This window comes from Equus asinus, chromosome 16, assembly GCF_041296235.1.
Source record: "Equus asinus isolate D_3611 breed Donkey chromosome 16, EquAss-T2T_v2, whole genome shotgun sequence".
Lineage (NCBI taxonomy): Eukaryota > Metazoa > Chordata > Mammalia > Perissodactyla > Equidae > Equus > Equus asinus.
The window spans coordinates 24,328,733-24,343,329 of record NC_091805.1 but is presented as its reverse complement, the minus strand read 5'-3'; the positions used below and the strand labels follow the sequence as shown (position 1 = coordinate 24,343,329).

Below are 14,597 nucleotides of genomic sequence, written 5' to 3'. Positions count from 1 at the left end.
TGCAATTAAGGTTGTTAATCATCCAACCTTAAAATACAGAGGTTATCCTGGGTTATCCAGATGGGCCCGATGTAACAAGGGTCCTTAAATGTGGAAGAGGAAGGTAGAAGAGGAGGTCAGAATGATGTGTGAAGAGTTGAGCCTGCTATTGTTGGCTTCAGAGATAGACAAAGAAGGCCATGAGGCAAGGAATGTGGGCAGCTTCTAGAAGCTGGAAATAACAAGGAAACACATTCTCCCTTACATCCTCCAGAAGAGAAAGCAGCTTTCCAGAAGAGAACTTAGCTCGGTGAGATCTACTTCAGACTTCTCAATTACAAAATTGCAATACAATAAATTTGTGTTGTTTTAAGCCACCAAATTTGTGATAAATTTGTTACAGCAGCCATACAAAACTAATACAGGCATACTTCATTTCTATGGCGCTTCAAAGACATTGCATTTTTTTACAAGTCCCTCCACTAGCAAAAAGATTATGACTTGCTGAAGTCTCAGATGATGGTTAGCATTTTTTAGCAATAAAATATTTTTTAATTAAGGTATGCATATTGTCCTTTTAGACATAATGCTACTGCACACTTAAGAGACTACAGTATAGCATAAACATAACTTTCCTATGCACTGGGAAGCCAAAAAATCCATGTGACTCACTTAACTTTGATATTTGCTTTATTGTGGTGATCTGGACCCGAACCTGCAATACCTCTGAGGTATAGCTGTACGGGAATTTTTTCAAAAGTTTGATAAGAGACAAGTAACAGAAGTTAATGCCATCTCCTTCTTAGACAGTTATATTAGTTGTCAAAGTCTAGCAGGCTTCAATCCACAAAAAACAGAAATGATGAAACTAAGCATCAAGTTAAGAAGCACTTACAAGAAAGGCCAATTGTATTTTATTGGCATATTATTTAACCATTTCTAATTTTATCACTAAGGCAGTCAGTATTAATTCGGAAATAAAATAGCATACAATCAACTTATATTCTCCAAAAGACTCAAGACTAGAAGCAAAGAGACAAGCATTGGGTGTGCAGCACCATTTCAATAAATCATGTACAAACACAGAGTATACTATAACACTGAATAAAGGGGAAGATGGAGATATACGTGGTGGGAGAGACTATTACTATTGTGTAAGGAAAAAAGGAAAATGAGCTAAAATATGTTATGTTAAACATCAAATTAGGTTGATATGCAGCAGAGAAAAAAGCAATTAGCAAATTTACGAACTTTTCTTCCATTTCTTTCCTCCTCCCAAAGTCAGTCATTTAAGAAAGAGCTTCTAGTCAGATTTCGTTCTTTATTAAAGTATTTAGGTTTCATGAAGGAGCTGGGCTCAAAGAGTTTACTAAGTCCCTTAAATATTAATTTATACCATGAAGTACACACACAGACACACAATTTTTGTTAAATATGCTTTACCATTAAGGATATTAGCTTGAATTTGGTGTTTGTCATGACTTATTATATATGCTTTTATGAATACATCTATTCACTTTCCAAAGTTAAAATGAAAATACTTTACTCTTACTTTAATTCCTCCTCCTATCTAGTATTAGGAACATCAGACAAACTGAAGATTTGAAATAACTTTTCTATTTGAGACCAGATCAGAGTAAGAGGAAAATTTAGTATTGCAAAGCTCCTAATTTAATGGGACAACTATGTTTTGCAATGAGATAGACTTGGGTCCAAATCTTATTATACATAATCTTGGGTTAGTTACCTATCTTCTGCAAGCTTTAGGTTTCTTGAAGAAATTATGTAAATGAAGATATCACTCTCTAAAATATATAGCTTTTGCAAGTATTAGATAAAACTAAAATTATATTACCTAGCATATGATTGGCATTAAAATGCTCTCTTCTAGAGTAACAAAAATAATGACTAATTGTCTTATTTCAATGAAGTTCTGATGTAAAAGTATAAATATTAAGTAAACTATTTACATAATACTATGCTTTTCAGTTAAGCTACTCTACTATTCTACCAATATGTGAAAGGACAGTAGCACAGCCATTACTTCTTTGGAAATACTCCTTTCTTAACTATTTCAATTCAACATGCAAGGAAGAGCATTTGTATTTCATTATAAAAGCAAGTGAATCTTCCCATATAGATTTCTGGAATATCTGCACAGATGTCAAAGTGTGATGAAGGCTTTTAAAATTAATATTGGATATTACCTGTCACAGGCAGTTTACAGCTACTACATGTCAGTCTTGTTTTCCAGCATTCAGTGAATTTTTGTCAGTTTTATGCTTTCAAGCATTCAAGAGATTTTTTACTGAGCATCTAAAGTATTTGAGGCAAGAGAGAAGGTAGGCCCAAAGTATATGAACTGCTTTATGTACTAGAGAAATACTGGCTTTTATATTAAGCCTTTGGGAAGACTTTTACATGTATATTAGGTTGAACTATATGAAAATATCAATATCTGATTTTGAACTAAAAAACAGCAATTTCATATGGTCCAACCTAAGACTAGTTAAAAGTAGCTGACTATTAGTAATTAGCATTTTATAATGCCTGATATTTATATTTCAAATGTACATTTTTACAATTATAAATAAAAATAAATTGTATATTTTCAAACTATATAATATTTTTTATCTTATAAAAAATAACTTTATTTTGCAAGTCATAGTGGGATATTATAACAAACGACATCACACACACAGCTTTCTTTTTCCATCACACAGTTATGGTTTACTTTGCATGTGTTAAACATTGTCATAACGAGTGAAAATACAAAGATTAATCAGTTAGGATGTTACCCTTTAATCTTACAGTTTGAAGAGATACTGATAATTATTATATGTATCAGAATGTTAAAAGCAACCAAATAAAAATTTAAAAGAAGATGGGATCAATTTTGGCTGAGGGAATACAGAAAGGTATTGTGGGCTGTTGATATACATAAGGTTGGAATATGTTAAGATGGGAAGATTAGGGAGAAGGAGACCTGGATAGATGGTCAGGTATTTTCAAACGAGGAGAAAGTATGAAAAGACTTGGGAGTATTTAAAAAAGGGAAAAAAAGTGCTAAAGGCTAGAAGAACCCCAAATTTTAATAAACAGCTTGGTTTGTCATCTGAATATACGAACAGGAAACATCTCTTCAACATGTCTTATCAAGCCCTCAGAGATTATTCTGAAAACCAATGGTAATACTTAGAGCCATGAAATTTACATTCTAATGTTGGTAATAAAGAAATTGATTGTATAAATCATAATTTCAGGTGGTGGTAATGCAGGGAAAGGGATAAGTAGAGACAGGGGTTGCTATTTTACATAGGATAGTAGTGAAGAGGTTGCTGAAGCGGTAGGATCTGAGAAGAGACTGTAATGAAGTGAGGGGGAAAGCTATGAAATTACTTGAGGGAACAGACATCTAGGGCAGAAACACAGTAAATGCAAAGGCCCTAAGATAAGAGAGTGGTTGGTATGTTCAAGGCCTAGGAAAGAAGCCAACACAGCTAGAGTGTAACGAGAAAGAACGAAAGTGTTTTAGAAGATAAGATCAGAAGGCAGCCCAGAGTAAATAATGTATGAACTTGTAGAGTCATACTAAGGACTCCGGATTTTGTTCTAAGTATGCCAGAAAGCCACTGAAGGGTTTGGAACAAGAGTGTGAAAATATCTGACCCACCTTTTAAAATAACAACTCTGGCTATAACACATACTGGGGTAATAATTTTATCATACAGAATCCAATAACCAGAGTTCTGAAGATAACTGTTTACTACCAAACTGAATTAATCATCCTTATTCCTAAAATTGCTCCCTATCACTGTGAAGGGCACCACCATTCACCAGTCTGTCCACACAACCAATCTAAGAATCATCTTCGACCCTGCCTTCTTCCTCATATCCAGACACCACATATTCATTCTACCTAAATAGCTTGACTCTGTCTTCTTTGCTTTCATTGCTGTTACAAGAGGAATGAAGTGTGTTTAACCTGGACTACTACAAAAGCGTACTTAAACTTGTTGCTTGTAGACTCTCTAATTAATTCTTCAAGTCTGAGGAAGATATATGTGAACTTTCTAAACTTTAAATCTCATCGTGTATTTTCTCTAACTGTCTTTCAGTAGCTTCATATATATCTTATAAGAGAATCTCAACTGCTTTATTTTGTCCAAAGTACTCTATAATCTGGTTTGTCTTTCAATTATGCTACACCACTTAATATACCTTATTCACTTAAAGCTCTAACGGTGGGGAATGGAAAAAAAGTCCTGTTGGAATCACCTGGAGGACTTTAATAAATAAAATGTGCCTTTCTGGAGATTCAGATTTGTTCCCCCTTTTATTGGACATGAATACTACAGTTGATGATTCTTACTATTAGAAGTGCATTCTACCTACCCTCGGAGATGCTGCATAAGAAATAAGTTGAGAGCTTCTACTATAGCCATATGAAAGCACTTTCAGTTCTTAGAACAAGCCACATGCTGTTCCACAGTTGCCTACCTTGTACCTATTGGGTTTACCCATATCACCATCCCTAGAAAAGTAATTCCTTCTTGAACTCCAAGCCATCTTTCAAATCTTACACTAAGACTTTAATGATTTCTTCTAGCAGTTAAGTGATTCTTCCCCACCGTCCTTCTAAAGTAACTTGAACATACCACTATTATATATTGTATTTATTTACAAGTGACATCTTTTTAGATAGTGGACCTCTTAAAAACAGGATATTATCTGTTGAGTACCTACTGTGCATAAGGCACTATCTTTAGTATATTCATACTTCAGAGCCTAGCATAACAGCTATTAAACTGTTAAGTTCTTAATGAATACATTAATTAATATCCCACCTAACTTCAATTTACAATTTTACATAATCTCATAAAGATATATTTTGACCCTTTGCGAGGTTTAAAGATGAGAAACGAAAACAGTTAAAATCAAATCCAGACAGAAATAACTGTCAGGCCTATCTCAGAGATTACAGCAGCTCTTGGTATGCTCTGGACCTCCACCTGACCCCTTCTCAAATTAATGAATCTCCTAATTAAAAACAAAAGGCCAGTGGAAAATTATCTATTTCTTTTATCAGGCTGCTCACAGCCCTGTTCATTTTGAACCTGTGGTTATCATAAGTTATCTGTTTTACTTTTAGTATGGCCATAACACTGTTCAATTTTTTTAGGGGGGGTGGTGTTTACAGACCATTTTGAGAATACAGTGAAACCTATGGCCCACTCATTCATCCACCTACGAACATAAAGACTCACTTTTCCTATAACTTCAAAGTGTTCATGAACCTCTCAATCTAATACATTAACCCTAGATTAAAACACTTTACTCCAGAGGGTGGTAACTGGCCTAATTTAATTTGAAAACATTCAGCATAATATGGTGCATTCAGAGTTTCAAGAATACAGTATTTGCCTTAAAAAAATATCCAAAATAGGGGCCGGCCCAGTGGAGTAGTGCTTAAGTTTGCACACTCCACTTCAGTGGCCCAGGGTTCACGGGTTTGGATCCTGGGCACAGACCTACGCACTGCTCATCAAGCCATGCTGTGGTGGCATCCCAGATACAAAATAGAGGAAGACTGGCACAGACGTTAGCTCAGCGACAATCTTCCTCAAGCAAAAAGAGGAAGACTGGCAACAAATGATGGTTCAGGGCCAATCTTCCTCACCAAAAAAAAAAAAAAAAAGTCCAAAATAATATTTGATAAAAATGAAAAATCTCTAAAACTAAAGGTCAATAATAAAAATAATAACAAAAACCCCCAGATCTACCAACCTCATAATAAATGTTCAAAGTTAGTGAAATAATATGCTATCAAGTATCATAAAATATAAGTAATGTTTCAAGTAGAAACAAATCAATTTCTCTAAAAATAAAAAAATTCTTTTGAAAGATGGCATACAATCTAATTTTCATAATTATGCTTAAAAAACCTTATTTATAACATATACACTTTTCTCTCTTTTCAGTATCTTCCCAAATTTCATCTAGATGAGTAGGTAGGGTGCATGGCTCCAAGCAAAGATTCCTCTTTGCCCCCGAATTCAAATTCTTAAACTGACAAAAAAATACCTAATAACTTTCATTCTGAAATTACTTAAGATATATCTATTAAAATATGGAAGAAACACTGACGTGCAGAGGTAAGAATATTTAAAATAAATGAGAGTAGAAAGGTGGATTTTATAATAAATTCACCTTTCTAAGACTTTTCGGAAATTATAAAACTATATAGAACCTTAGATTGGAAAGAACCTTCATGATAATATGGTTCAGTGATTCCCAACATTTTCTTTTCCACATTATACCTCAGAACAAGGACACATTCCCATTAGCAACAATTGCTCCCCATAACTCCGATTTTCAATTAGGAGTTATATGTCCATATCAGATTCCCCAAGAACACAAAGGTCTAGCCCAAACAATCACTAATCACAAAAACTTTTTGTTTTTAGAATAATTTTAGACTTACAGAAAAGTTGCAAATGTGTAGAGTTCCTGGGTAGCCTTTATTCATACAGCCAAATTTTTTATCGATTGGTTTGGGTAGGAATCAGCAATTTTTAAAACAGTATTTTAAAAGCCATTTGTTTCCAACATGCTTTATAGTCGATACTTTCAAAGTTGGAGGCCAAAATGGTCGCAGAAATAATAATACAGTGTTTAAACAGCAAAATCACCAACAGCACAAAAATGCGAAAAAAGTGTGGTATTAAAGAGACTATGAAAAGGATACTTGTTTACAGTATAAGAGCTTGAACAAGAAGGCAGAGCGTCACCTTGTTTGACCCCAGCTGTAAATATGCACATGAGATGACTCAAATTTTTTACCCCTTTGTGAGAATGTCCACAAATGACTGTGAAAGTGTCATGAGTACTGACATTGGAGTCACATATAAGTTTTATCAGGTAGGCAAATTCACACATACGAAGTCTGTGAATAATGAGAATTAACTGTATATGCTTACATTTATTTACTGTACTTACCTTTGAAGATCCATTTGAATACATCTGTATCATGTTTTCTGCACCTTGTTTTACTTTAAGTTCTATATCCAATTGTTTCTGTAAGGCCATCAATCTATTATTGCTAGTGGAACAACGAGGGTCACTACTGGGAGTATCTGGAGTCCTTGGGCAATCTGTGAATTAAATATATGTTAAAATTTCTTACAAGGATCAATTCCTGCTTAGAATTGGAAGTTAACATTTTCAAAGAATAAGGAATTATAAGGTTTCAGATGAGCTTGAAGTCATCTAAATGCAATCTCCTTATGCTTACAGATAATACAAGAATTCAAGCCAAGAAAATACTCAAGTAGAGTTGCAGGACCATCTGCCAGGGATACTGCAAAAGTGATTAAATTGAGTCTGAAGCTTTATTAGATCACTGTCCAATGCTTTTCTAACACTATTATTTCCAAACCAAATCAAATCAACTTTATTAGTCTATTCAACAATTAAACTAAATTCCCTACTACTACTTGATTGGTTAGAGAACAAAGCATATTCAAACATTATACAAATTCCACTAAAGTAATTCTCTGTAAAGAGAACTAAGGGTGCTTCAAATACAATGCTAGCATTAACTAGTAATAGCCTAAGCATACGCATAAAAGCCTTCACATTTTGTTTTCTACTATGAGGATGTTCAGTCACAATGGAAAATATTTCAAGGATATTGATTGATTGATATCACATTGATGGTATGGGGTGTAGGAAGACCAAAAACTCAAGTCCATGGTTTCTCATAAAACATACTGTGGTGCTTCTATTTTAAAACAAAAACAGAAACAAAGACTTCAAGTGGAACATGCTAATTCTTCCAGGTATTCCATTATTGTTGAAACACTTCTAATAATTCTACCACATAACCAAAATTCTTCATATTAAAGCTCATTATTTTGTGTTTTAGCCACACTAGGTCCCTTGCTTATACGAAAAAAAAAAAAAGCTAGGGGGCGAGCCTGGTGGCATAGCGATTAAGTTCACACATTCTGCTTTGGCAGCCCAGGGTTTGCTGGTTTAGATCCCAGGTGCAGACCTACACACTGCTCATCAAGCCATGCTATGGCAGCATCCCACATACAAAATAGAGGAAGACTGGCAACAGATGTTAGCTCGGGGCCAATCTTCCTCACCAAAAAAAAAAAGAAAGAAAGAAAGAAAGAAAAGCTAGAAGACTAGAGTACTAAACCTGGTTTAGTTACAGGTAACTTGGCAATCACTGGAAAACTGCCTAAACTGCAAGTTACTTAACCTTTGTGTTTCAGAGTTCCTTCCCCTCTTCCACAATAAAAGATGGTGTGACTGATTTTAATGCCTATGTTTCATGTTTGGTTTTATACTCCTTTAAAAACATTCACTAGTTCAAAAACATTTAACATAATTTGTTAATTAACTTACAAAAATACAGATGTTATGCTACATACTCACGTAAAATAATACTATTTTATCATTTATATACTACTTTACAAAGCATAAGTCCTGATCAAAGTGCTTTTATAAACTCACTAATTCTCATAACCACCCTATAACAAATGTTACACCCATATTACAGAAAACTAGGGTACAGAAAAGTTAAGAAACTTGCTCAAGATCATACAGAGAGTTAAGTCATTTCTGTGTCAAAGTCTATCTTAATTGCTGTGCTATGCTGCCTTGTAAACAACTATACTAGATCCTGTGTATGTGTGCATACTTACATATATAACAGTATAATTATATATACACACACGTAAATATGTGTATGTATGCATATTAATCCTTAAAGTAACCTTCTGAGACAGATATTATCTAACATTTTACACATTAGGAAACAGGCAAAGTCACAGTTATTAGCTGGGATTCAAACTCAAGAAAGGTTTCTATTATAACTGAATTTCCCAAATTAAAAATGAACGGCTTCAAAAGCTGATTTTATCAGTGACATATTCTTTTTTTTTAAAGACTGGCACCTGAGCAAACATCTGTTGCCAATCTTCTTTTTCTTCTCCTCAAAGCCCCCCAGTACACAGTTGTATATTCTAGTTGTGAGTGCCTCTGGTTGTGTTATGTGGGACACCACCTCAGCATGGCCTGATGAGCGGTGCCAGGTCCGTGCCCAGGATCCGAACCTGCGAAACCCCAGGCTTCCGAAGAGGAGTGTGCAAACTTAACCACTCGGCCAGGGGCTGGCCCCTCAATGACATACTCTTATAGACAACTGACAAAAGTTTTCAGATAAGATAAGTTTTCAGATCAGGTTCACAAGAGCACTACTTAATACACTGCTATGAGTAGAATGTTTGTGTCCCCCCAAAATTCGTATGTTGAAGCTCTAATATGATGGTATTTGGAGGTGAGGCCTTTGGGAGGTTGTTAGGTCACGAGGGAGGTCTCTCTGTCATGTGAGGATACAGCAGGAAGATGCTGTCTGCAAACCAGGAAGAGGGCTGTCACCAGAATTCTGACTGTGCTGGCACTTTCATCTTGGAATTCCTGGCCTCCAGAACTGAGCACTAAATTCCTGTTGTTTGTGCCCCCTAGTCTATGGCCCTTTGTTAAAGCAGCCCAAACTAAGGCACACAAATAGTATATAGTGGTTAAGAGAGTCTAGGTTTGAATCTCAGTCTTGGCATTGGGATTCAGCACAAACCATGTAATACGGGCTAAGTTATTTAACAGCTTTGTGCCTCATTTTTCTCATCTGTTATATACTGAAAATAGCATCAGCCTCACAAGATTATTGTGGTTAAATAAGTTATGTGTAAAGAGCTTAGAAAAGTGCATGGTGCATAGTAAATATGCAACAAGCATGAACTAGTAGTAGTCACCACAGGAAGTGAGAGTTTATCTCTGTTGAGTCTATAAATGAACTTAACATTATAGCAATGACTGAATAGTTAAGTGTATTCAGATCTGTGAACAGTTAAGTCTTCTTCTTTTCTTTATTCTTTTACATAAATGATAGAAGACTCTCATAAGAAATCAAAATCACACAAAATTTCGTATATAAAGTTAATTTATACTAAGCACGCTTTTTAAAAAGAACTGGCATGCATTCAGAGGAGAAGGCCTTCAGTTAAGAAAAATATGGAAATGTGTTGTTTGTAGAATTGTTATGCTGTTTAGCCTATGATGAGAAACAGAAATGATTCTTAGCTAAACATTTAAACATTTGTCTATGAAAGAAGCTGTCCACTTACTTTTTGCCCACAGGGCAGAGAATTAGAACCAATGGGTAAAGGTAGTGAGGGCAAAAATTTTATCACAGGATAAAGAGAAATTCCTTACATTTCAAGTTATCTAACAATGAAATGGTTTGCCTCAAAACATAACAAACTCTCTTGTCCCTGGAAGCATTTACATAGAAGCTAGATTACAATTTGCTAAAGACGCTATATAAGAAATTCTTGCACATTAAAGCAGTTGTACTAAGACACTGAAATATCTATTGATTCTAATAGTCTGTTAATTTGTAATAATATTATAATATCTAACACTGTTTTTATGGAAAAGTATGTCCTCAGTTTTAATAAGGATTACAAGAACCTAAGAAATAACACAATGGTTAAGAGTCTAGGCTCTTGAGGTCAGAATGCCTGGGTAAAAATCTTGTGGCTGCTACTTACTGGTGTGGTCTTGATCATATACTTACTTAGCATCTCTGTGTTGCAGTTTCCTCAGCCACAAATTGGGGGTTATTGTGAAGATAAAGCCTGCATAGTGCTTAGGCCAATGTTCAGGGCTCAATAAAATTACATGTCAGGGTTCAGTTAAGTAGCTGGTATTTATGGTCATTTAATCTTCAAATGAACTCACAAAGGTTTGTAATATAAACTCATTTTACAAATAAAAAAATCCTGAAACTCAGAGAAGTTATGCAATTTGCAAAGGTCACAAAAGTATATGCCATGGCAGAAATACACTTTAGTTATATCTTGTTTTATAAAGTCCACTTTTTACTCATTTAGAAATTAGAGAAACATTCTGCTGTCTTCATCAGATTTCACCTATTTTCCCTTTTAACCTGATACTTTTTTTCTCTCCAGATTTCTTTCTTATAAGTTATGGTAAGTTACAGCATTATAAAACATGATTGCCAATACATTTATTTTACTTTTCTTTATAGTGCAACATATTTCAAAATAAGGGTAACCAGAACTCCTCATTAATGTTCTCTTCATTCAAAACAGCAATTTTTAAAAATTCTATAAGATGAAACTATTTTTCTACTGTAAGAACTGCCTTTAAAGTATAAGAGCAAATGTTGAATCTACTCTAAAATTCATACTCTGCCACTTAAAAAAACTATACCCCATGATTAAGAATAAGAACAAATCTCTGTTTGTTACATCTATTGCTATAATTATCCAACCAGCTTCTTTTGGGGGAGGGGAGGAGATATTACAAGAATAGTTCACGCTTCTAACCTTCTAAACATTATCATACAATTTAAAATGTATGTTATACAAATTCAATAAGAATGCTTTAATATAATGTTTATATATTAGATCAAAGAGGTCCCAAATAAAGTCCCACCTTCATAGCTATGCATTAAAAGACTTATGCTGAATAGGTCTCAAATAACTTTCCATGACTATTTTTCTGTCAAATTCTATGTTCAGTTCAAAAAAATCTGTATCTTTGATCTCCGAAAAATGCAATGTACTTGTGTTCCTCCATACTACTGTGTTAACTCAGCGTAGGTATTACTTTCTTCAGGAAACCTCTAACCATCCCCTAATCTGATCAGGTGCCCTTTCTAATGTCTTCAAAGTATATTTTCTTCCCCCTATTGAAATATGTATTATACAGCATTATAATGATCTATTTTCATGTCTGTTTCCCCTTGGAGACTATAAGCATCTTGAGTGCTGGGACTTATTCTTAACTACTTTAATGGATGAGTTTAATAGTAGATTAGATATAGAAAAACAGCATCTTAGTATTGAAAAATACGTAAGCTTAAAAAGGGAAATGAGACAAAATGAGAAGTTAAAAGACAGAGGGTAAAAAGAAAAACTTAAATATATCTTGTGTTTCAGAAGAAAAAGAGAAAAATGATTCGAAGACAGTATGTGAAAAGATAATGACTATAAATTTTTCAGAACTTACGAAAGATACCAATCCATAGATTCAAGATATTCAATCAACTCCAAGTAGATATAGGGGAAAAAATGCACACCTGGACACATCACAGTAAAACTTCAAAAAATCCAAGACAGAGAAAATCTTAAGAGCAGGCAGAGAAAGAGTACCTTCAAAGGAGCTATTGTTAGATTGACAACAGACTTTTCAAAAGCAACAATGAAAGCTAAAAGGAGGTAGAATATAGTTTCTTTAGGTTAAAGGATATAACTACCGAGCTTCTGTTGAAAACTCAATAAAAATATCTTTCAAGAATGAGGACAAAATAAAAACACTATCAGAAAAGGATGGAAAGAATGTTACAAACATAAACACTTAAAAAGAAATGCTAAGGGAAATGCTAAGAGATGTACTTTAGGAAGAAGAAAAGTGATACAAATTGGTACATCAAAAGAGAAGTAACAAATGAAGAACACAGAAAATGGCTTATACAGTCATGCACTGCATAACGATGTTTTGGTTAATGACGGATCACACATACAACAGTGGTCCCATAAGATTTGCAACCATACAGCCTAGATGTGTAGTAGACTATACCATCTAGGTTTGTGTAAGTACACTCTATGACATTAGCATGACAAAATCACCTAATGCCTCATTTCTCAGAATGTATCCCTGCTAAGTGACACGTGACTGTATGTGACTGATTTTAAATGATCACTATATAAATTTAACACGTCATGTAAGGGTTAAAAAAATATGGAATTAAAGGGCCCAGCCTTGTGGCCAAGTTGTTAAAGTTCCACACGCTCTGCTTCGATGATCTGGGTTCATGGGGTCAGATCCCAGGCATGGACCTACTCCACTCACCAGCCACGCTGTGGAGGTGTCCCACATACAAAAAGAACAGAGGAAGACTGGCACAGATGTCAACTCAGGGTTAATCTTCCTCAAGAAAAAAAAAGAGGAGGATTGGTAATGGATGTTAGCTCAGGGCAATCTTCTTCAGTAAAAAAAAGAATATATAAATACATATATATACAGAGAGAGAGAGAATTAAAATTAAGGCAATAACAATATATGAGTCAGTACATGGGTACATAGAGACATTCTAAGGCCTGTGAATTTAATGGAGATGGGTAAAAATAGTGATTAACACTACAGCCTTTGATAAGTATGGAGGGTGTGCTGTCTAAATTAACCAAAACTTCCAAAATAATTGACTGACATTTAAAAATATTACAAAAACGGCAAGAAAGGAGTGACGTCTTCTTTGTCTCTCCCCCTTCGTCTACAACTAATTGGACATTCATCGGTCAACAAAGGATATCCATACACATCTCAGGATGCCTGAGAGATCCATGCTGCTATACATGGAAGGTGGACGGACTTCCCCCCGGGAGGAGGTGGAGATAAGAGAAAACTCTCTGACCCCCAACCCCCGGACAACCTAGTACCTGCCAGCGACTTTCTTCCAGCGGACAACTCATAGCATCGCCACGTACCAAGGGCAGGCATGTGTGCACACTGGCAGAGCAACAGTGGAAACAGGTGACTACAGCCCTACCTAAGTTCCCCGCGATTGCCCCTAAGCCTGGGGGGAAAATCCATGGCCCCACAGCAACCGCAGGCAAAGCCTCTACTCAGCATTAGCGGAGAGGCCCTGCCCAGGATTCAGGAGGATCCCAGGCGGGGCAGCAGTCTGCCAGCCACCTCTGACTCACAGACTCTGGCAGTGTCCAAGAGGGGGCAAAGGACACCCAGTGAGCCCGTGTGAATGGGCAATGGCAGGCTGGAGTCCCAGCAAGCGTGCTCTGAGGTCCAGGGGGAAAATCCACAGTCCCACAGCAGCCACAGCAAAAGCCTCTGTGCAGCATTAGTGGAGAGGCCCCGCCCAGCAATCACAAGGTTGGAAGGCCCTGGGGCAGAAGTAGCAAAGCTGGGTGAGCTAACCAGTCTGCAGTAGATACCCATAGCTCTGCTGTGGCCCATAGTGGACAAGTGAGATCTTGCGGGCCCTGACAGCGACAGAGCTGCAAATCTAGGTGAACCTGCTCCCAGCCGCTGGGAAAGTCCATAACACCACTGCAGACTCCAAGGAGAGAGCGAGTGTAGGTGGTCTGTGACAGGAGGCACCAGCAGCCTGAGGCCCCCTTGCAATTGTCTCCAAAGCTAACAAGAGACCCCACAGGACCACTGTGACTACAAGGAGGGGCCTAGGTCTGGTCAGCAACAGCTCAATGAGTTAAAAGAGAATACAGATAGACAACTCAACAAGTTCAGGAGCTTTGTCACAAAAGAGCTTGATACTATAAAGAAGAACCAATCAGAAATACTAGAGATGAAGAACACAATGGAGGAGATTAAGAAAAATCTGGACTCTCTGAACAGTAGGGTCGATAATATGGAGGACAGAATTAGCAATTTGGAGGACAGCAATACAGAAATGCTGCAGACAGGAGGAGAGAGAACTAAGACTAAAAAGAAATGAAGAAACTCTCCAAGAATTATCTGACTCAATTAGGAGATGCAAC

General features: G+C 36.0%; 1 protein-coding gene across 1 annotated transcript in view; it reads right to left on the bottom strand.

Moving 5' to 3' along the window:
- PKN2 (protein kinase N2) overlaps positions 1–14,597 on the bottom strand; it is a 148,195-nt gene that overhangs the window by 73,367 nt on the left and 60,231 nt on the right. Inside the window, exon 3 of the mRNA XM_014841895.3 lies at positions 6,979–7,133. Coding sequence (XP_014697381.1) covers positions 6,979–7,133 — 155 coding nt within the window. The remainder of the gene's footprint in view (positions 1–6,978; positions 7,134–14,597) is intronic.